The sequence below is a fragment of the Glycine max genome, chromosome 16 (assembly GCF_000004515.6).
Source record: "Glycine max cultivar Williams 82 chromosome 16, Glycine_max_v4.0, whole genome shotgun sequence".
In the NCBI taxonomy this organism is placed as follows: Eukaryota; Viridiplantae; Streptophyta; class Magnoliopsida; order Fabales; family Fabaceae; genus Glycine; species Glycine max.
In genome coordinates this window covers 27503526-27528035 of record NC_038252.2, presented here as the reverse complement: position 1 = coordinate 27528035, position 24510 = coordinate 27503526, and the positions used below count along the sequence as shown (strand labels likewise).

Sequence of the window (24510 nt, the reverse complement as noted above, 5' to 3'; positions counted from 1 at the left end):
AAATGAAAATAAATTCCCACTAGCCACTAAATGACCTAGAGCATTCTAGAAAGCATTTAGTAAGGATAAGAGAAAATGAAAAATCACCAGAAAATTACGTCAAAAAACTGGTACGAAAATTACAAATAAAATGACAGAAATTAGACTTAGTTATTATCTAATCAGCCCAATATTAATAGTTTACCAAAATTGATCAACTCAACCTATGAATGCTTCTTGTCTTGTAAATTGGACTTTCCAAAGTGATTCTTCAAGTTAGCCTCAAAGCATCTTCATCAATTTGTAGGAAAGTGACCCATAGGTGCAACCCTTAATTCATGTTGGTCTTTTTTCTCCTTGATCTTTAGAATCAAACTTTGCAATACTTGCTTCATCATCTTAGTCAGGGGGGGGACTAGTCAAGGTGGTTGTGTCGGCGAAAACTAAGGGAGGAAGATGACAACATCCCTGTTGGAGGCTGGATCGGGGTCACTGTCGTCGTCGAACACAACCTAAATCTCCCTAGTTGTTGGGGAAACATGGAGGAGAAGGTGTGGTCGATTTCAAAACCCTAGCTGTTTTTGGAATCAAAAATTAGAGGAGAGAAAGGGAAAAGAGAAAAACCCAACCCAATGTTCTAGAATATGCATTCTTTCATTCCTTTCCAAGACGGTTTTCTAAAACCATCTTTGTATTCTCACATTCTACACCAGTTCTTAACAAACCGATGTCGTAATACATTTTCCAAGACAATTTTGGAAAAATCGTCTTTAAAAAGTTGCATTTATTTAAAAAAATGTCACCGCTTAATTTATGACATCAATTTTTTTTAGAACCATCGTAAAAGCAACATCGTAAAAGACCATTTTTTTAGTAATGGATTGACTAAATGCATTAGTCCTTTGATATGAATAAAACAATCTATCTCAGCAGTAACTTGAGATGGTTGATAAAGGAATATCATGTATAACAACTAATCAACACTTGAAAAAATATAAAAGAAATTCAAAATACTATACAATAACATAAAAACTAATGCATGTTATGTTAGGATTGAAGTTTAAAAATAATTTTACTCAAGAAATTAAGAATGCAAAATAATTTATAAAAAAATATCCCAAGTTTTTGTTCTCAATAAATTAAGTTTGCAAGTAACAATTTACTTTTGAACATATTTTTTAGGAGATGTTTGTTTCACAATATCTTTTTGGATTCCCAAGAATGTGGAGATAATAATATATTTTTTCATATTTGTAAGAAGGTAATACTAGGTAAAATAGAAAGAACAACTCCACCAATATGCATCATCTATGTCATAGGATTATGTTGACCTTTCTATTATGTTCCTATCTGACTCTTTTGCATTATGATATTTGTTGTGTACCATTGGTTTGACAATATCAACAAGTTGTTCGAAAACTTGGCACATTATATCATGAATGTCTAAATCAATTTGTTGCCTAATGAACAACGTAGTTATCATACCAGGCACTTTTGTTGCCACCGTCATGGTATCAAGCAGTAGAGATAACCATAGGAGGGGACATCAACATTGTCAAAATAGGTTGTGTTGTCAGCAATAGTGATGTTGGCATACCTACTACTAAAAAAAGTGTTTTTTATGGCATACATTTAAAGACGGTTGTGAAAAAATCGTCGTCATTTGGGTATTAGTGGTATTTTTGTAAATAATTGCAAATTTTCAAAGACGATTCTTGCAAAAACGTCTTTAAAACATCTTTTCAAAGAAGTTTTTTTTTATGGTTTTTGTAAAAATTGCCCTTGAAATTAGATACTTAACGTCAATTTTACAAAGAAACAGTCATGAGTGGGTTTTTATTTTTCGTGGTTCATGCACTCTCAGAGTGTTGCTCGTTTTTAACCTTTCATTCCCCTCGTGCCCATTCCTCTCCTTTTGCCTTGATATATCTCAAACCAAACCCAAAACCCTTTCCCCTTCCCTCCCTCCATGTCACCCCTCCCTCCTCTCCTCCCTCGACCCCAACGACGTCGTTCACTTTGCAGGAGGTTAGCTGAAATCGGGAACTAAGAATCACACTATGGTTGCAAAGGTGTTGTCCTCAAACATTGTCTTGCTGAAGGGAGGACCCTCTTCTTTGCATAACATTTGTCCCACTCTTATCACCGAGTGCCTCATCGGTGACGAAACCGGCACCATCATCTTCATCGCGTGCAACGAACAAGGTAACCCCATCATAATCCTTTTCATTTTTGTTTTGTTTCTACTTTATTAAAAATAAAAAAAATTTCACTTGTGCACCTTTTATTTTTTTTTTAAAAAAAGTTTTTTTTCCCAAGATGGATTTGTAGTGTTCTGGTTCTTGTGGGATTGTGTTTTGAATAATGAGTATTTCTTGAGAATGGGGATTGGAATTTTGATTCTGAAGTGGTTGACTTTGTGGGATCAGAATGCATTTGTTTTAAGGATGAATTTTTGTATGCTTTCTCAAGTTACTCGTTTCATTCAAGGGTGTGAATTGTGCTTTGCTTTGAATGGTTGAATCTTTTTTTTTTTTTAACTTTTGAGATGGAAATTTTTTGCTTTGAATGTTTTCTCAAATGGATTGGGGCTTATTAGTTCTTTTTTCAAAATCGAAATCAGTTACTAGAAGATGATATTCAATATCTTAAATCATTCATTCTTGAGGTCTTGATTTTATCAAATAGAAATAATTTGTGAATAAATTTTCAATTTTCAAATAAAATTTTGCGTTAAATAGACCAATAGAATAGAATTGATATTAGTCAGAGGCTGACATACTATTTCATGTTGTAGTTGGCTAAAGGGGAGTTGAGCCTTGAAATGGGTGACAAAATCAAGGGCAAGGGGACAATTTAGGCATATATTTTGTGGCTCTTATTGTCTAATTAGAATTTCATTCAAGTTTTTATGTTGTTGCTTATCAATGATATATATTTTGTTGTGCATGTTGTAGGGAGTCTCTACAGTTAAAGCATTCTATGAGCTACTTAGTCAATCTAGCTTAAATGTCCTAAATCCTAAAGAAAACAAGCTCGTTGCCCGAGTGGAGCTTTGCCCCATCTTGAAGATGTTATATAAAATACTAATAATTAGGTAATGATTTTTGCTACCTTACTTTTATGCTCTCTCCTCAATTAATGGGATAAGTCTATTAAGATCAATGGAATATGCTTTCAGCATCATTTGACATACAGATATAGTAATTAGGTAATGTATATATTTACTATGTTCTTGTTAAGGGTCATTTTAGAAGGAATTGTGTTACTCACTGAGTGGGTTTTCACGAATTGGATGATTTTGCTTGGTTCAATTTATGTAATTTACTTGAATTTAGAATAACCTACACAATTTTAAAGTTTATTAACTTTTTTTTCTCATTTGAACAATTTCATTTAAGTTGTATTATTGCTCTTATCTAATAATTTTGTCTATTCCTTTCACAGATTTTAGAAAGAAGTTTGTTTATTCCATGAAAGATCCTCGTGACCGTATTGAGGTTGCCCAATAAACATAGATAAGTGAAATGTCTATTTGGTGATCTCTTTATGCTAGAGAATTTCCTTTAAACTTGAAAAGTTAGTGTACCCTATCAAATTATGGAACATTACAATAAAGTTTTAGTGAAAGTATTTCCAATTTTGGAATAATGAACCATGCATCTGATCAGTAATTTTCAACAAGTGGTTAATGAATAACCACTCACTGATTCAATAAATCATTTGTGTGGTTAAATGTTCTTGAAATGGAAACATTTTTACTAACAATTCCTTTTTCATTAATTTCCCTTCAATGTATGGAATAAATACTCATAAAATATCATATAGAATAATTTACATTTGAAATTATGAGAGTAAAGATGTTAACTTGTTGAATTTGTAGCCTTGTCCAAAGTTTCCACACTTTGTCTTATTTAGCAAAGCATCTAGCAACAACTGTGGACATAGTATTTCCAGTCGTGGACATAGTAATTCCATTTGCTTTTCCTCTTGTGCTAGATTATACTTTTAGATATAGATATTCATTTCTTTGGGTGGGTTAGGGGAGCCTGAGACTACGAAGTTGCGGGTCTTGTTCTGATAAGGACTTTAACTTTAACTCATGTTATTCCTTGATTTTCTTTTAATCTGAGAGACTAAAAAACATGGAGTACTAGTGGAATTTCTACAATGATAAGTAAAATGAAATTGAGGGCACACGATTCAACACTAGAATTTCTGCAATGATATAGTTCTTTAATAAGACATATAAAGTAATTTTCTTTTGTCCATCATTCTTATATATCTCATCCCCCTCCAAATATATAAGGTATTTTTCTGTTGATATACCAGCAATGGTGTAAGTTGCTTGTCAATTAGTAATGCGGGGGGTGGCTATAGCAATGGTTGCAAGCCTATGGCAATGAACCTATTGTTCCAAGAAAGGCCAGGAAATTTGAAATGGTCATTCTTTCCTATTTGTATTGAATGATGATATTTTAAGATTATAAATGTTTGAAATTTATTCCATTTTCTTAATTTTAATCATGATCAACTATAACTTAAAGTGAAAGCATGTTTAAAGTAAATTTAATCTTTGCCTACATAGATCAATTTTGTTTACATAGATCAATTTTGCCTTCTCTATTCTTGTTAATAATTTTGCCCATGATTTCTTCTTGTTGTATTCTTGTTTAGTGGTTTGACATTCCAGTTTTGGATATATTAGTTGAATAATCATCATGGCAATTCTATTCAATTTGAACAAAATTACTTTTGATAAGAAAATTAATTTACTCATCTTATTTCCTACATTCTCCACCTTGAAAAAAATGGAACTATATATAGTTGATGATTAGATTATTTCAACATTTATGAAACTTGTGATGTGAAATGAATGATCATAAGAATATATGAAATTGAAATAAAATTGTGTTATACTCAAATTCATTATTTTATTTTTTTATAATTTTTTTTAAAAAGAGATATTCCAAGACGATACTCTGAAAAACTATCTTAGAAATTCTACTTTCTAAGATGATTTTTCCCAAAAAAACCGTTTTAGAATCCCCAATATTTTCAATTTTTTTAAAAAAATATTCTAAGACGATTTTTGGAAAAAGTGTTTTAAAAATTATACTTTTTTAAGACAATTTGAAAATCGTTGACAGTAGAAAACAATGGTAAAAAACCCCTCAAAATCGTCGTAAAAAGTGATTTTTTTAGTAATGACCCAAAGTCATTCTCTCATTTGTCTTCTTGCTGCAGGTTTTCTTTTGTTGTGGATTCATATCTCTTGTAGTTTTTAATAGAGCATAAATGCATAAGTTGATGCAACCCAACGTTAGATTCAAACTGATCTATCAATTCACCTACTTTGGTCCCACCAGACGTACCAATTTTGTTGTCTAATTGTATTAGCTGAAAGCTCCAACACAATTCCAAAATAATGTTCAAGAAATTGACATTAGAAAGGAAAATTTGCTTCCTAACAATGGATTCTCAAGTTACTCTAGAGAGCACTTGGTGTAGATGAAGTAACAAAAACTAACTTGAAAATAGTAAAGGGAATTCATAAATGCTAGAAATAATAGAAAGTTTGGTGTTTACAATTTGAATATGTATAGATAAACAAACTAATCCACTTTAATCGGTATTCACTATCAAAATAAGTTTAGCCTACTAACTAAGCCTTGCTCCTTAATTTTAGGGATCCTATATCCTAATTGCTCCACTCGATTCTGACCCCTTCAATCCTTATCCTTTCACGAGTGAGTAGCTAATGGACTCCTTTAGTCAATTAGGCTTTAACAAGTCTAAGGCCCAATGCTTTATCTTCATCGACATCCCAATATCAACACCCTGTATGGTATCGACAACTAACCATCTATTAAGATTGCCCTCTATCTTTTGATTGTAACCAACTTTTGCTAAGTGAATTTTTATATTTGGTTACCAATAGAGCTGAACTTGAGCTAAGATGAATTCGTTAAATAAACGAGATAAACTTGAGCTATGTATAGCTCACTTCGATTGATTCATGAACAAAAATTTACTTTGCAAAATAAGTGAATAAATTAATAAAAGTATGTAAAATATTATAATTTTAAATTGAGTTGAGTAAATGAGTTGAATCAATCTGTTCGTGAGTTTTATTAAGTCGAGTTTGAGCCAAAAATAAATATTTATGTCGAACTCGAGTCAAACTGCAAGCTAAGTCATTTCTTATTAAGCCGATTCGACCTAGAATGAACTCGACTCAGTTTGACTCATCTTGAGTCCTATTTACATTTGAATGACCAATTATTTTTATGTACATTTTTAATGAGATAAGATAGCATAAAAAATAGATAAAAAATTAATAAATTTTAACATAGTCTAATAATTCGTTTATAATCTTTTATTTTTATATTGACCTCTCTTTTACTTGACGGTATCATATAAAAAAGGCAAAATTACATTTTTGGTCCCCTAGTTTATCTCTAATTCCGAATTTTGTCCCCCAATAAATTAATTCACAAATTTTGTCCTCCTATTTTCTAAAATCATGCAATGTTGATCCCCTAGCCCACAACTGGACGTTGATTGTTAGCAAGTGACGTTGACTGCAACGTGTCACTTTCTTATTGGATGATGATTGCCACGTGTTATGTTCTGATTGAATGTCAACTCCATGAAAGATGAAATACATTGTTGTTTTCATTGACCAATCAGAACATGACACGTGACAGTCATCATCCAATAAGAACGTGACACGTGACATTCAACATTCATTTGTAACAGTTAACATCCAATTGTAGGCTTGAGGACCAACATTGCATGATTTTAGAAAATAAGAGGACAAAATTTGTAAATTAATTTACTGGGGATCAAATCCAAAATTGGAGGACCAAATTTACAATTTTGCCAATAAAAAATCACGTAAAAGAATTATTCCGTGTTAATTACATTTTCCCGTTTATAATTGGCTAATATTACTATTAATTCACGAAAAAGAATGAAAAAAAACGTGGTTGGTTTTCATATCCCTCTCAATCCGTAACTTCTAATCCAAGTCCCACCTTAATTTGTATAAATGTTCTCATTTGAAATTCTTACGATACGAAAAGTTTAAATAAAATATCACAATTTTTAAAATTTATTTTATTTCATTTATTGGTGTTTTACATTATTCTATTGTATAAAAAACTTTGGCAAAACTTGGGAGAAACCTTCCTTTCCCGTGTTTCCTTTTTTTTCTTATTCTTTCAAAAACCCGAGTTTTTTTTTTTTTTTTTTTATTGAAAGGGGCATAAAGCCCGAACACCAAACCAAATTACAACTGAGGATCTGCTCACATAAAAAACAAAAGGGGTTGCTATTCTCACCCACACATTATATGAAATCTCTCTTTTGCCAATTCACTAAATCCTTGCACCCCCTCCCATTTGTGTTTCGCGACACAACCCCACCCCACTGCAGCTCGTTCCACCCCATCACGACACAAAACAGTCTTTTCCCTCTTCGGGCAAAGGAGAGGGTGTGTCCGATGACGAGAGAAAGAGTTTGGGAACAAGAAAATGTAGGTTTTGTTGTGAGGAGAGATTTGGGGGTAAGAAAGGGTTTGAGAGTGTGAACTGTATGTGGTCTCTCTTGAACATTTTTTTTTATTGAATGTCACAAAATCACCTTTTCGTTGTTGGAATGGGTATAAAAAATATGTAAACAGAAACAAAGTTCCGACTTATATCGTCTTTCCATTAATTATATATATTTTTACACCTTCTTTTGTAATTGAAACACAATTTCATTGTTTAATTTTTAAAATTTTCAAATTATACTTTTTGAGTATCATGTTAATATTTTGAATGAAGATGCATATACACATCTCTATTACTTGACACCCTGAGAGAGAAAGAAAGAGAATAAGTTTGGTGGGTCATATAATTTGATGAAAATAAAAATCAGTTATATGATGTATAGTTGTAAAAAAAAATCAGTTCATCTCCAATGGAAGATGCTTGATGAGTTTTTTAAAATATTTTTATTCTTTTGGTATTGGAGAAGTTCATTTAATATTGTGGATTTCTTAAGTTTTGGGGTGAATATCTTATATAAACAACCCATCTCCAAAGTTTATTGAGAATAAAAAGTAATTTAATATACTCTGACATATTGAAAGTAAGTATCTTAAATTTTGATTCTTAGAGATGCTGGGAAAGCTTTAATATTTGAGTGACACAAAGGCTATCTTACTATTCATGCATATTTTTTCTCTCTTTCATAAATTAAAATTAATCAAGGGCTGAAATCTTATGCAATTTTGTGAAAACAAGAATCTTTTCCCCCATTTTGGGGGTAAAAAAAAGGTGAGGACAGGTAGGTAGCTTGGCACTAATCACTTTTAGAGATATCTCAAAACAGAAAGAAAGATGCAAGCTACCCACTCATTCACGTACATTGGTTCCACGTCGGTGTCAACTACCAGCAGCTATGCTATTCTAAACACATTGTTTAGATTGCTTTATAAGTTTTCTCCCCCAAATTAAGTTCCAAACAAATTCAAACATAAGATATTTCACATTTCGAGTGTCGCTGCCCATGATGTTAGAGTATGGGGCTATGGCCAAGTAAGGCACAGAACAGAAGCACTCATAGCTTGTTTGGTTTCATGTTTGGAACGTGATTTTTAGAAAGTAATAGTTATAACTTCCACGTCTCAAATGTGATTTTTCTATAATCAACGAGTTTCCAAACATGCTAGTTACATTCACTTGAGTTGAGGCCATTACCATAAAGCAACAAAGAACCGAAACCGTAAGCGATAAAACCAACGAGAGAGAGAGAGAGAGAGAGAGACAGCAGTTTCTCAGGGGACGTTTCTGTTTTTTCTTTTCCTTACTACAAAACAACAAAAGGTCCTTCACGCAAAGCAATGCGTGCCATTACTCGAACTCTATGTTCCTTTTTATCTCTCTGATTTTGACGTAGTTGTTGTAGCGTGTGAGTCTTTTTTCTTCTTTCTTTTAATGAATGTTTTGCTCTTTTTGTTTAAAGCATAAGCCTTGCATTCCGTTACGCATTGTGAGCATGAAGCCTTGAATATTCTAACAGGTTTCTTAACTGATAACCCAGATACTGTTTTTTATTTTCTTAAGCGAGAAAAAAATAGTGTGATTAATCTGAACAGGTTTTTGTGAAATGGGTGAAAATTGTGTTTTTTTTTTTGAAAGGCTGAAAAATGGTGTTTATAGAAGGGAATGAATAAGAGATTAAGAGTCATTCACACTCTCAAGATTTGTTTGGTTGCACTTTTCCGCTTTGTTTTTTCTGCTGCTTGAATTGCATTTGCCATGTGTTGCATTGCAGTGCCAAGATCTTGAAAGACAATGTTGTTTCTGAGTAATGAGAACACCATGCAGGGGGAGATTTCAAAGGCTTGAGATGTCAATGTTATTTGCATAATCAAAGGTAAAGAAATGAAGCAATGAACTATCTAAAGTCTACAATGGTTTTAACCCTTTATGTAAAGAATCAATTACATTTTCTTTTTCCAATTCTGCGGATTAAACCAATGATTATTATCTTATTTGTTTGGAACTGTGATATGAGCTGATGTAGATGGATATTTTAGGTTGATTTGGGGAGAGGATGGCATCTTCATGGGAATATTTTGGGGAGATTGCAAATGTGGCTCAGCTAACGGGCATAGATGCGGTGAGGTTAATTGGGATGATTGTGAAAGCTGCAAATACAGCACGGATGCACAAGAAGAATTGCAGGCAATTTGCTCAGCATCTGAAGTTGATAGGGAATTTGCTGGACCAGCTAAAGATCTCGGAGCTTAAGAAGTACCCCGAAACCCGGGAGCCTCTGGAGCAGCTAGAAGATGCCCTTAGAAGGTCTTACATTTTGGTCAATAGTTGTCAGGACCGGAGCTATCTTTATTTGCTGGCCATGGGATGGAACATTGTTTATCAGTTCAGGAAGGCTCAGAGTGAAATTGACAGATACTTGCACCTTGTTCCTCTCATTTCACTAGTCGATAATAATCGAGTCAGGGTATATGCTATTTCTTCGCTGTACAATTGTCTTGCTTAATACTCATTAGTCATTGGGATTATTCTTTGAACATCTTTGTTGCTATTGATCAATCATTATCGTGCTAAGGTTGTGCCTACTTCAAATTTGTATTGTTTGCATAAGTCATCTTTGTTAGTTTGCCATTATTTAGGGGAAATTTAAGTATTGCCTAGGGATATAATTCAGCAGGTCCTCTACCAAAAGCGATAAAATCCTGCATAGCAATCGTAAAATCCTGGCCTGTAAAATTCAGGGTCCTGTGTCAGTGAGTTGCATGTGCTGAATTTGTACAGCAAGCCAACCGCATAATGTGGCTTATTTGTTGCTAGACACAACTCAGAAAAATGGGCAGTGTTCTTGAATATATGAAATATGCATTTGTAAGGATCCATTTAGAGTACATGTCTAAATGAGATTTGAGCATCCACTCTTTTTGAAACTCAATTTATAGAGATTACTTCTCTTCCCTCCATGTATATTTACAACTATATCCCCTGATGATTTGTGTTTCACTACATGCTATAAGGAAAAGGTGACATTTGATAATGCAGAACTCCAATGCATTAGCCAAGATCAAAGGTTATTTTAAAATGTTTTAAATAGGCCTTCTTATCCCTTTCCTTTCAGTTCATTCTCTTGCATTCCATTCATAGCCTTAGTTATCTTTTCTAAAAGCATCTATATAAAAGTCAGTATCCCAAGTTCAAACATGTAGTCCTTTAAGAATTAGTGAAATCCCGGTTCTTGTGAGTAGGTATGATGTGGTGTAGCACACAAGTTACAGCATTTTGCTTTTGTATTAATAATCAGAATTTGCAAATTTCTGAACCTTCCTTAAGACTGATCTACTTTTTATAGTAACTTTCATGGACATTTGTGTTCATAAATTTGGTCTGAATACTGTTAACAATCTCTTGCTTATTTGAAATATTCAGGAGAGACTTGAAGTTATTGAAAAGGATCAATGTGAGTATACATTAGATGATGAAGAGCAAAAGGTGCAGAGTGTTATTTTGAAACCTGAGCCCGAAAAAGTTGATGCTGTGGTGCTGAAGAAAACTCCTTCCTGTTCTTACCCCAACTTTTCTTTCACTGAAGCACTTAAAAAAGAAAATGAAAAACTTCAAGTAGAGCTACAACATTCACAAGCAAATATGGATTTACATCAGTATGAATTCATTCAACATTTACTAGATGTCACAGAAGTTGCAGCTCTTTATCATTCTGAAAAAAGTCACAAGACAGTAGAGTACAGTGACTACAGTTTTTCTGATGCCAATGGTGACAAAGGTCATTCTTCTAATGAAAAAATCCACGAAAAGAATGATACTCATTCCACATCAAGGTAGCCTTATCACACTTGTCCAGATTTTATGTGTTTTGGGTAATATCAGGAAAGCTACTTGACCAACATTCTAATTTATAGTAGTTAAATGAATTTTGAGCATTACACATCTGACCTCTAGGAAGACTCAATGTTTTTCCTTAGTTATTACTGTGACCAGCTTACGCAATGCTAAGTATCCTGCAGTACTGCTTCCTCCAATCTTTCATTGTGTTGCCATGTAGTCAATAATGACTTCTGAAAGATAAAAAATATACTGTTTTTACCTTAAATATTACTTATTGAATTGAGTCTGATTCTTCATATTCCTGGTTTCAACCAGATCATCAGTTTCAGAAAAGGATCAGCTATCAACTGGAGGCTCATATCATTGGGAAGATTGGCATACTGATTTACTTGCCTGTTGTTCTGAACCTTGTCTTTGTATGTTCTCTCGTTCTGTTAATTTCATTTTCTTTAGTTTGGTCAGCTATAATAGAATAATTTCTTTCTTCACCCAGAGGGTTATCACAAGTACATTGTGTTTCACTATGAAGATTGAGTGAGGATAGAAGTTAGTAGGGGTAATTGTTGGATCTGAATTTCTTTTCGCATTTTACTTGTGTTAAGTTGTAGTAATTGTATAGGTGTAGTTTCAATGAGCATAATAAGTAATAACCCCCTTGTTCTCCAAAGAAGTTATTGAGGAAAAAGTGAAAATCTGTTAGGATCCAATTGCAAGGAATGGAACACCATATTAGAAGTATGGGAAGGCTTTTGGGCCCTTCAACTATAATAGCTAGCTTTTGTAGAGTGGTCTCCCAAGTTTCTTCAGCAATCCTCTTAGCTCTTAAACCAATAGAATAAGGGGAGGAGAATCTCAACGGAGCTCTCCAATCCTGCTTTACTTTTCATCTAATGTAATAACTGGATAATTTGATTTGCAGGTATAAAGACATGCTTCTATCCTTGTGGGACATTGTCAAAGATTGCTACTGTTGCAAATAACAGGCCAATATGTAAGTGAGCTATAATGTATTGTTAACATGAAAACCTTGAATCTTTCAGAATTCTGTTTCACTGTTTTGTTGCTAACAAAGCTAGAATTAGACTAGATCAAGTTGCTATCATTATGCGCATTCAATATAGATTTTTCAGCTCCAAAAAATGTCTATTTTTGGTTGCCTTGACTTCATATATATATATAAATCAATACTAAGGTTTTCTTTAAGTTGCAAATATTTTCTGCTTTTTATATTATTCTTACTATCTATTTGGTTCATTTGCCACACTAAAAAATGAGGTCGTGCTGCTATAATTTCAATTTTGTGGGTTTTCAGCTTCTGCAGAAACATGTAATGAATTGATGGCATATTCATTAATTTTATCTTGCTGTTGCTATACTTGCTGCATAAGGAGGAAGCTTCGGAAGATGTTGAACATCAGGGTAATGCTTCCTTCCTTTTGCATAACATGACCTTAGGTGCCCTCTATTATGTAGGTTGTACTTATAAATATTCAGATAAAAAAATTGTAGGCATCATTTTTTCATTGCATGATGAAAGATATATCCACATTATTCCAAGGGATAAACTTAGAACTATTTTGTAAACTTGATGGCTATTAGCTAATATATATAAGTATTCTGTATTACTACTTTTTTTGTTTCTTTTCTGCTAGAAATTTATACGAAATCTGATTTATGTTTATTGGATCCTGATGGATCAATTTACAAGTTGATTGAAAACATAAATATATGTAGTATTTGTTAAGGTTGTAGTACTCTTTGGAATTTAGTGTTATATGGAGACTTGTTTTTTCATTTTCTAGTATCTTCTATGTTTTATTAGCCATTGACATTCTATGCCAGGGGGGCTTTATTGATGATTTTCTTTCTCATTTGATGTGTTGTTGCTGTGCCCTTGTGCAAGAAAGGAGAGAAGTGGAGATCCGTGGTGTTGAAGGTATGACTTCGTCATTCAGATTTCTCCACACTTGGCATTATTTGGGCTTGTCTTTCCTTTACTTGGAAAAACCTATTGAATTGGATCCAGCTTTGGTGTTATAAATTTCGATTTTACTATGACATTTTCTGTTGGAATTTTATAGAACTAACATGATGCTGATTGATTGGTGCTCAAACTGCATGTAAAATGTGTTTTTGTTAAACCATTTTGCAGGTCCTGAGAAGACCAACACAAGACCTCCACCCTCACAGTACATGGAATCATAAATAAAAAATGAAATTAACATTTGCTTGTTTAGGGCTTGAATAACACATAAATTAGAGACAATTAACTATTAGAACTGTCACGGGAAGCCAGTGCCTATGTATTTTGATTCTCACACCACTCGGCATCAATTATTCGAATGTAAAGTAGGTTGTCTGTTTTATGTACCCAAAAGAAAAAGTAGCCTCGAGGTTTAGCTGATGGTGCATCACAATCTTTTTTCCTGGTTTAATATAGTTTCAGCTAATTTATGGCATTTTTTTCATGATCATTATGATATAGTATCTTCACTTTCACTACTTCATTAGACTCTGTTTAACGATCCCACTCCTTCCACACTCTTATTGTGATGCTGTACATTTGAGAACTATGGTTTGTCGTTTGGGATCCTTTAATTAAAATATAAAATGTATGACGTTCAATTTCCCACTTGGATTGAATCCAATGGGTGTAGTTCAATATGCAACACACGATGAGTTTGTGGGAGAAGACCTGAGTTCGACCTGGCAAAATACACTTTAAGTATCATTAAGCCCTAGACCAAAGATTAATCTTATAATCGATTCAAAGAATTAAAGCTTGTGGGGATCGGAGATACCTCATATTCCACCGAGTTATAGACCCTAATTGTGGTGGTTGAACCAAATAAAAAAAATCCCCAATTTAGGAATGAAATTGCTATTGAAGGTTTTATTTTACCCTAAAATGGATTTAACTTGATGAGAGGAAGATTAGTTGGTACATACTCAATATTTGAATTACTAATATAATATTAAACCCCGATAAAATTATTTTAGTCAGAGTATGAATTAGAAGTTCAATGATAAAAAAAAAATTATTAGGAGAGGTAAAACTCAGGCTTTATACGTCTTGTGGAATTAGTTTTTGGCTAAGAAGATACGTTACTTTTAGCAGAAATAAAACTCAGTGAATAAAAACAATCAATCTAAAATATCAAATAGAATACTTAAATGAGGTTTATGATCAATTATGAGTAATATGCAACAAATTTATAACCAAGATACAACAGCTTTATACACAGCTAGTCTTGGTTATAAATGGCTTTTAAATCAAACTCTCAGTTTTGATGCTACTAGCAATTGGAGTTGGATTTGGCGTATAAAATGCCCAGAAAAAAAAAATTAAATTTTTGATTTGGCTTATGGCCAATCTAGATGCACCAAAACGGCAACATATACCAGGACGGGAAATGGCAAAATTAGAAATTCCACTACGGTTAGAAAATGACAATTTTTTAAATATTTTTTATTATTTAAAAAAATTGAAAAAAAAAACATGAGAAATAAGTAATAACACTAACTTATTATAAATTTAAAGATAATCCAATCCTCTATTAACATACTAAATTATAGATAATATTAAATTAAATAAAGATAATATTAAATTAAATAAAAACTAATAAAGTACTCCTATAATATAATATAATATAATACTGAAATGTAAAAATGAAAAATAAAATAGGAAAAGGAAAACATAGAAAGACAAAATGAACTACTTTTTACTTCATATCAAAGACTCCCCTTTTCCTCAGCTCACAGAATCTGCTAGCCATTGTTCGTGTCTATGTATTTATGTGTTTCTTTGAATTGTTATGTTAAGGTAATTCTAGGAGGAGACTCGAAGAATTACAAAGAAGAGTAGGGAAACCAATGAAAGAATGGCATCCGAATCTTATAAGGAAGGAAATTGAGATACAATAGTGTTTTTACAAAATTCTAATCCAAACTGAATCAGAGGGATCAACCTCTATTTATGTCTAACATCAAAGAAAAATTCCCAAGTTGCATCCTCTAGCAAGCTATGCTTCCACTTTACTAGGACCTTTGTAACAGCTCGACCCCTTCTCTTTACTGTCATGCGATCCAAAATAGCTTCAGGTTCTTTGATTAGAGGATCTCCTTCTACTGAACTTGGAAGACTCGAAGAAGTTACTGCTTCACCTACATACTTCTTCAACTGAGAGACATGGAATACATCATGCATGCTTGAACTCGAAGGAAGCTTGATCTTGTAGGCCACTGCACCAATCTGTTCCAATACCTGAAATGGGCCATAAAACTTGGGGGACAACTTCACATTGCTTCTGGCAACTACGGAAATTTGCCGGTAAGGGTGCAATTTAACATAGACCATATTGCCCACACTGAACTGCCTCTCAGATCTATGTTTATCTGCTAGCTGTTTCATTCTATTTTGGGCCCTCTTCATGTGAAATTTAATGAGTTTCAACATCTCCTCCCTCCTCAAGAGGCTTCTATCCACCAACTCAATCTTAGAAGCTCCTACTAAGTAAGGCAGATTCACAGGTGGCGGTTGTCCATAGACCACTTCATAAGGAGTAGCTCGAATAGAGCTGTGAAAGGTGGTGTTTACCACCATTCAGCTAGGGGTAACCACTTAGACCATTGAGCGGGTGAATTTGCACACATACACCTCAAATATGTTTCCAAACACCTGTTAACAATCTCTGTTTGGTCGTCCGTCTGAGGGTAATAAGCTGTGGAGAGCTGGACCTGAACACCTTGAAAAGCCATAAGGTCCTGCCAAAACTGACTGAGAAATATTGAATCTCTGTCACTGGTGATAGAATCTGGAAATCCATGCAACTTGAATACATGATCAAGGAAGGATTGAGCAACATCAGCAGCAGAATAAGGATGAGAAAGAGCCATAAAGTGGGCTGCCTTGCTCAACCTATCAACTACTACAAAAATCACCTGCTTACCAAAGGAACTAGGCAAGCCTTCTATAAAATCCATGGTAATGTGTTGCCAAATCAGATCTGAAATAGGCAATGGTTGCAGCAATCCAGGAAAAGCCTTGGTCTCATATTTACACTTCAGACATACACTGTATTTCTGAACAAAAGCTCTAACATCTTTACTCATCCCTTTCCAATAAACCATAGATTTGAGCCTTTCTAAGGTTGCATTTCTTCCTGAGTGACCAGCAGCGGCAGAAGCATGAAAATGCAGAAGAATATCTTGTCTTAAAGCATCATCTCTACCCAATACTAGTCTTTCTTTCCTCATTAACCCTCTATCCTTCCAAGAATAATGTTTGTGAAAACCAGAGTTTGCTTGTAATTCTAAAATCAACCTCTGAACTGCAGGATCTGAATCCCAAGAGGCTTTAATCTTTATCACCAATTCAGAAACCACCTGATGAACTGCGAGAGCTTGACAAGCAACTGGTTCCACTCGCGACAAGGCATCAGCAACTACATTATCATGTCCCTGCTTATACTCAATTGAAAAATCAAACTCCATTAATTTCACCAACCACCTTTGCTGAAATGCAGTAGTCCATTTTTTATCCAAAATGAACTTCAAGCTTTGATGATCAGTTCTAATGATAAAATGAGTATTCAGCAAATAATGTCTCCATTTTTAGACAGCCATAGCCATAGCCAGTAACTCCTTTTCATAAGTAGAGTAAGACTGTTGTTGGTGATTCAAGTGTCTACTTATGTAAGCTATAGGGTGGTGATCTTGCATTAAGACTGCTCCAATTCCCAAACCTGAAGCATCCACCTCTACCACAAAGATTTTTGAAAAGTCGAGTAAAGCCAAAACTGGAGTCTCAGTAAGCTTCTTCTTTAATTGCTAAAAAGCCAGTTTTGCTGCATCGGACCAAATAAAGTTATCTTTTTTAAGCATGTTAGTTAAGGGTTTAGCAATGCCACCATATCCCTTGACAAACCTTCTGTAATATCCAGCTAACCCCAGGAAGCCTCTAAGTTGTTTCAAAGTTTTAGGTAGTGGCCACTGTTCTGCTGCATGCACTTTAACTGGATCAGTTGATACCCCCTCCTTAGAAATGAAGTGGCCAAGGTACTCTACTTTAGAAACCTCAAAATAACACTTACTCCTCTTAGCAAACAAGGAATTTGCCCTCATAGTTGCCAAAACTTTGTGTAAATGCAGCAAATGGTCTTCCAATGAACAACTATAAACCAAAATGTCTTCAAAGAACACCAGCATAAACTTCCTCAAAAACTCCTTAAAAATTGAGTTCATAAGCCCTTGAAATGTTGTAGGTGCATTAATGAGACCAAAGGGCATCACTAAGTATTCAAAATGCCCAGCATGAGTCTTAAAAGCAGTCTTATACACATCAGCAGGATCCATTCTCACTTGATTATATCCTGACCTCAAATCGATTTTGGAGAAAATGCTAGAACTGACCAATTCATCCAATAAATCATCTACTAAAGGGATTGGAAACTTGTTCTTAACAGTATGCTTGTTAAGATCCCTATAATCCACACACAACCTCCATGATCCGTCCTTTTTACCCACCAAGACTACTGGGCTTGTAAAAGGGTTACTATTGTTTTGAATTTTACCAGCCGACAAATATTCCCGCACCAACTTTTACCAATCTCATCTTTATGTTGTTTAGCATACCTGTATGGTCTCTTACTGATAGGACCAACACCTTGAACTAGTGGAATTCAATGGTCATGACCAAGTCTTCTAGGAGGTAACCCACTAGGTTCTTGAAATAAATCAGAGAACTCATCCAATAACTTGGCAAGAGTAGGAGGGACTTCTTTATCAGCAGCTTGAGTTGTAAGTGAGTTCAGAAGACCCCTTTGTCCATCACATACTTGCAAAATTGACAAATGAACACCAGTTGACATAGCCTTCCCCAATTGTTGGCTCTTAACTGTTTTCAATCCAGTAGAGGCCCTTCTCAACACATGTCTCCTTCCCTTAACATAGAACTTCATCTGTGACTTATTAAAATTCCATACAATATCACCCAAGGAAACCAACCACTCCACTCCCAAGACCAAATCACAGCATCCCAATGGAATGAGTAACATATCAGAAGTGAATTTGGTTTGCTGAATTGTCCATTAGAATCCTCTAACGACGGCAGACACGTTTAACTTTGTGCCATCAGCAACCACCACACTCAGGGAATCAAAAGCATTACTTTTGCAACCCAATCTCTTGGCCACCTCAATGTCCAGAAAATTGTGGGTACTCCCACTGTCAATCAACACATAGAGAGGCTTCTTTTGGTAGTAGCCTGTCACACACATGGTGTGGAAATTGGCAATTCTCGTGAGGGCATGGACAGAAATTTGAGGATCTATAGAGCTGGGCCCCATTCAGTTTTCAAGCAACACTTCTTCCTCTGCACACTCCTGTAACTCATCCACTTCCATCACATGCAACTGCAATGTTTTATGACTCAATCCATGCTCAGGCATAAAGGGTTCATCACAGAAATAACATAACCCTTTTGCTCTTTTATCACTCATATATGCAGGGGTTAAAGTTTTAGAGGCTTACTATTTTGTTTTGGGGATATCTTGTGTCTTGGAAATAGTTTTAGGAGGTGTAGGCAACAATGGTGGTTTAGAAGAAGCCTCAGGTTTAGACTGCTTATTCCATGATTTTGTAACAGAACCATGCACAGTTGCTGCCTCATGCATTTTTGCTAATGTGAAGGCCCGTCAGACAGAATTTGGTTGAAACATTCGAACAAGCATATGGACTTCTTGTTTAAGCCCCCCCAAAAAGCAACTCAGCCTATGCTCCTCACTCATATCCAAATGAGCTACAATAGCATTAAAAGCTTCATGGTACTCCACTATTGATCCCTTCTGCCTCAATTGCATCAATTCAGCCATAGGATCATCACATACTTTGCTAAACCTTTCAATTAAAATTCTTTTATATTCTGACGAAGGTGGTAAGTTTTGCAATCCTACAGATTTCACATAAGAGCTATGCCATTGAAGGGCTCTCCCTTCGAAATGTACCACCGCCAACCTCACCTTAAACTCCTCGGGTGTGCTATCAATAGAGAATAACGTATCACATTGGATTAACCATTGTTTAACATCATGACTAGAGAAACATGGAAAATCAATTCTAGTTAGACGTGTTCCGCAAGAATAAGAAGATCTCTCACCTCGAATTGGGTTTCCCCCCTTTGAAGAATGAGTTGTGCCCTTACTATTATTATGTAGAAGGTCCTGCATTTGTTGTGATATCGACAAGGCTAACGACTGTGTTAGGGAATCGTGAAGAGTTTGTTCATCGAAGCTGCCATCTCCATGAATCTTTCATCAATCTTGGAACTGAGACGATTCTCCACGCAATCTTCAATTTCATGCTCAAGAGCACGATTTCGTGTAGCATCTGCCATGTCTGGTCACACTTGGAAGGTTATAGGCTGATACCACTTGTTAAGGTAATTCTAGAAGGAGACTCGAAGAATTACAGAGAAGAGTAGGGAAGCCAATGAAAGAACGACATCCGAATCTTATTAGGAAGGAAATTGAGATACAAGAGTGTTTTTACAAAATTCTAATCCAAACTGAATCAAAGGGATCAACCTCTATTTATGTCTAACAGCTTCCCCATTGGGAAATTCTGTTATTCTAACTACTCATCCCTCTCTTGAATTACTTACAAAAATATCCTGTATCATGTTATCACTTTGTGCCACCAAGGTCAGTGTTGTGTTGTGTTTTTTATTTTGTGTGTGTGAGAATATGGGTGAGAGTGTGAATGGGAAGAAGGGGTTTTGCTGAAAGAGGATTGCAACGGTGACTGAAGAAGACAGCGGCGGCTACAACTTCTTTATCAGTGAGCGACTTCTTTATCAATGGTGGGCCCTTATTGTATAAAAAAAAGGAAATTCAAAGAGAAAGAGAGAGAGAGAGAGTGAAAGCAAACCTTGCTGGTGGTTCTGCTTGTGGTTCATCAGTTGTTCACCTGGTGGTGGCCCAACGAGGAGAGAGTGAAAGAGAAGAAGTCCTAATTTTTTAAAAAGTGAAATGTGCATTCTCTTCTTTCCTCCTCTTTTTTATGTTTTTATTTTTCAAAAAGAAAAAAGAAAAGAAATGTGGGGACACCACGTGTAGTCCCTCGTGGTCCCCAATATGCATTTGGTTTTTCTAATGTTCCTTTTCAAGCTGTCCTTGTGCTGTTCCTTCGAAGCGATATTGTTTTCATGATTTTTATGGAGTGGGTTTACGATTAAATATTAACACAATTGTTATGCGATATCATTTTGAATAGGCAGCACATAGACAACTTGAAAAGGGACAACAAAGAATCCAAATCCCCCTAATACATCCCTACAAAATGAGGACACCGTCCTCGTCTTGATCACCCGTACTCAATAAGTCAACAATGAGATCATCTTGATCACCCGTATTCAATAAGTCAACATTGTCCCCTCATCGTACTTATCCCATCCTTGTGTAGTACTAGGAACGGGGAACGCCACCTAACAGGTGTCTCAATGCTTCATAGTGGCTCATCATTCCATCCCATAATGTTTCATAGAAATTAAATTTATAAAAAATATTATAACAATAAAAACTATCATAAATTGCAATATCATTAACATAAAAATAAAATTAACTTTTCAAAAATTTAAAAAAAAGAAAAAAAAAACAATAAATATTTATTTAAAGGATTAAAAACATATTTTCTTAAAAAATAATATCATCTCATATATTCATCTTCTAAGAAGTCAAAAGCTTAATATTAAAGATGAGGAGAACGTACTAGAAGAGGTTTACGAAATGGAGGGGTTGGGCCCACACTGCACACAGTGAAGCCTCCCAGTGCATAAATAGAGGAGCCAGGCCACACCTTGTACCTACAAAAATCCATTCTCAATTGAGAAAGCGAAACGCATAGAATCGAAAGAGGGGAAAAGAAAAAGAAAAGTTAGGGTTAGGGATTTTGAGAGATGGCATCGACTAAGAAGATCACCCTGAAGAGTTCGGACGGTGAGGCCTTCGAGGTGGAGGAGGCGGTGGCGCTGGAGTCGCAGACGATCAAGCACATGATCGAGGACGACTGCGCCGACAGTGGAATCCCTCTCCCCAATGTCACCAGCAAGATTCTGGCGAAGGTTATCGAGTACTGCAAGAAGCACGTTGAGGCGAACAGTGCTGATGAGAAGCCCAGTGAGGATGTGCTCAAGGCTTGGGACGTGGATTTCGTCAACGTTGATCAGGCCACTCTCTTCGATCTCATTCTGGTGAGGGTTTTCCTTCGATGTTTCTTTTTTGGCTGTTTTTTTATGGTTTGGGTTTTGGATTGGGGGTTCGGGTTTTTGCGATTGGGGGTTTCGGTGTTTGTTAGGGTTATGTGGCTTGAAGGTTTGGTTTGGATTCGATTATTATTATGTGATGTTTTTTTTTTCTTGAAATTTGGAATTTTCTTTTGATGTTGTTTTATTAATACGTTGGTCTTATGATATTGTTAGTGAGTAACGTTGTTGTGCTGTTGTATTTGTGTGATATGGATTGAAAAATTGATTCTTAAATTTAGTTTTCTGGTTCTTTTGGTATACAAGACCTTCTTCTAAAGTAAACAAAGAGCATTATTGTTTTATTGATATAGTGGTTTTTAAACTCTAGTAAATTTGAGGATATGTATGCATACCCTTGTGTTTAGGCAAAATTGCATCAGAAAAATATTATTCATAATTGATTATAGCATGTTTTATGTAGTTTCTGAAAATCGTGGTTACATTCTCATGATAATGGTTTTTCTTTGGTCTGTGGTTGTCTCTGCCCATGGGAATGGATACTATTCTCTCTAGTGAAAATCACTACCCTCAAAACCCTATGCTCTTTTTTTTTTTCCTTGTTTTTAATGTAGTGTTGATTATTATTTAGATCTGTCTCTTGATTTTTTAAGATTTCAGGGGATCCAAACTCCTCTGCTTATGATTGTGTCTTATAGTCTTTTTTCCAATGTGTTAACCATTGTAGACTTTTGTCTGCCTGTGTTTGCATATTTTTAATCTTAGGTTTACTCTTTATTATGTCAATTAACACTCTTTCAAAATTTCCTATACAGGCTGCAAACTACTTGAACATCAAGAGCCTTTTGGACCTTACTTGCCAGACAGTAGCAGACATGATCAAGGGAAAGACTCCTGAGGAAATTCGCAAGACATTCAACATCAAGAATGACTTCACCCCTGAGGAAGAGGAGGAAGTTCGTAGGGAAAACCAATGGGCGTTTGAATAAGTTTTATGATTCTGCTGCTTTTGAAATTTCAATGAAAAGATATGCCCTATAGTTTCTAGTTTATGTTTCTGACTATTTTGTTTGTTTTATTTATGTTTCGCGTATCAAACTTGTCTTCTTTTTTGAACTTGGGCAATCTTGAAATTGTAAGTAATAGTTGAATATGGTGGGAGGAATGCTTTTGAATCTGGTATCTCAGCTTTATTGTTAATTCATTGTCAAACACTTCTGATCCTCCTAGATATCCATCCTTTAAAGTGGAGAAAAAGAACTTTTGAACTTCAAGTGTGAAGATCTCATTCTTAATTCTTTTCAACTTTCACTTTTTAGCAAAAATAACGTGATTAGAATGTTAAAATGAGATTTCTATAGAAGTAAATAAATTTTGAAAGGAAGGAGACGAAAAATTGTGTTTCATTATTTTTCTTGAAAAGTTTAATTGATTGTACAATAGTAAGGATTAACTTGAATCCTTGTGCAAATAACTTCATTCTCCCAATATTTATGCATGCACATGTTATTAGCGTTATTTTTTTGTATTAACAAAAAAATTGTTTCTTTTTCTTCAATTATCTCTCAAAATAAAATTAAAAAAATTCATCTTTCATGTCATTATCTTCTCTCATCTTGAAATTTCAACTCTAATGTTTTTTTGCCACCTTCTCTGACCCATTATTCTATCACAAAATTCAACTCCCTTTATTTACCCATCCTTCCTCCCATTTTCCCCATCTCAAAATTTCAACCCCTCATTTTTACCCCTTTCCTTAGCCCCACTCCCCTCTATTCAAATCCCCAACTCCTTATTTTTATCTAGTCACCTTCCTTCCTTTGCCTAACCTTTAATCCCAAAGTTGAAACTCATTTTATTTTTGGCCACCCTCTTTTATTTAGGATTTTTTTTAAAATAAATTGTTTTTGCTTGATGTGGTTTTAATGCGAAATAATGTAAGACTATTTAGATTTTTTTCAGAAAAATATAATTGCAATAAATGTTGAGTTTTTTTTATAAAAAAATAGAATATAATAAAGAGAGATATCATTGGGAGAAAAGAGATAATTGGAACACAAGATATATAATTCAAATTGAATTATTTTTTGTGAGAATTATTTTTTATGATTAAGAGAAAATGACAATAAATAATTAACACATTTGCATGTGCATACTTGCATATGTTTTGGGGATGGTATTGGGTATCCCACAAAAATTACGCATGATGGAAAGGATAATTACTCACTTAATGAGTATTATGGGGTAGCGTATGAGTAATTAGTTACAAATTTTAACTTATACAAGTGTGAGTACTGATAACTTAGTACTCAACTCTACCCACTCCACCTTTCCCTTATTATACATGAGCGTCTAAATTTATTTGTTTTCTCATGTTTATGATGATATTAGAAAAAATATCATAATACCTTTCCAGTTCCCAAGGTTTTATCATTGTTGTCCCAACATCCCTAGATATGTTCGCTAAATCTATTTATTTATTATAACTTAATTATGAAACATGTTTAGTCCATGCAACCAGGAGGATAAAATCACTAGTATGTACATAATCTAAAAAATAGTAGACTCATACATTTTTTCTTTAGTATTTATCCCTTATAATTTGAAATCATCACTTTTGTCCTTGTAAAATGAATAAATTTTAGTTTTGTTCCTGATAATTTTATTTTTTGGTTTTTATCTCCTCAATCTTTGAAATTGATATTTTTATTCCATCCTCAATAGCATTCATTATAACAGACTAACAGTTCTAATCCTTAAATTTTGTTGGAAATCATGTGTTGGCATGATACCACATATGTATTATTGAGTATCACTTGGGATGATATTATGATTCTATGTTAATCACACAATGCAACTACCTCTATCAAAAGTGAAAAG

At 34.5% G+C, this 24510-nt stretch overlaps 2 protein-coding genes across 8 annotated transcripts; both read left to right on the top strand.

Annotated features, from left to right (window-relative positions):
* Positions 1-8461: 8461 nt before the first annotated feature.
* Positions 8462-13831, top strand: LOC100796645 (protein MID1-COMPLEMENTING ACTIVITY 1). 7 transcript variants are annotated; one of them, XM_006599252.4, is made up of 9 exons: positions 8462-8567; positions 9307-9408; positions 9572-9999; positions 10956-11365; positions 11688-11788; positions 12292-12363; positions 12685-12791; positions 13215-13308; positions 13525-13831. In XM_006599252.4, exons 3-9 carry the CDS (start codon positions 9589-9591, stop codon positions 13575-13577), a joined length of 1248 nt encoding a protein of 415 aa, XP_006599315.2. In that variant the 5' UTR covers positions 8462-8567; positions 9307-9408; positions 9572-9588; the 3' UTR covers positions 13578-13831. The 7 variants fall into 7 exon arrangements, 6 of the variants coding, with proteins under 6 accessions (XP_006599315.2, XP_014623946.1, XP_040866392.1 ...); XM_014768460.3 differs by having other exon boundaries at positions 8497-8633; XM_041010458.1 differs by having other exon boundaries at positions 8530-8940; positions 13276-13308.
* A 7402-nt stretch (positions 13832-21233) lies between these two features.
* LOC100306458 (uncharacterized) lies at positions 21234-22902 on the top strand. The gene is made up of 2 exons (NM_001248420.2): positions 21234-21618; positions 22446-22902. The coding sequence occupies exons 1-2, from the start codon at positions 21325-21327 to the stop codon at positions 22617-22619; spliced, it is 468 nt and encodes a 155-aa protein (NP_001235349.1). The 5' UTR covers positions 21234-21324; the 3' UTR covers positions 22620-22902.
* Positions 22903-24510: the final 1608 nt, after the last annotated feature.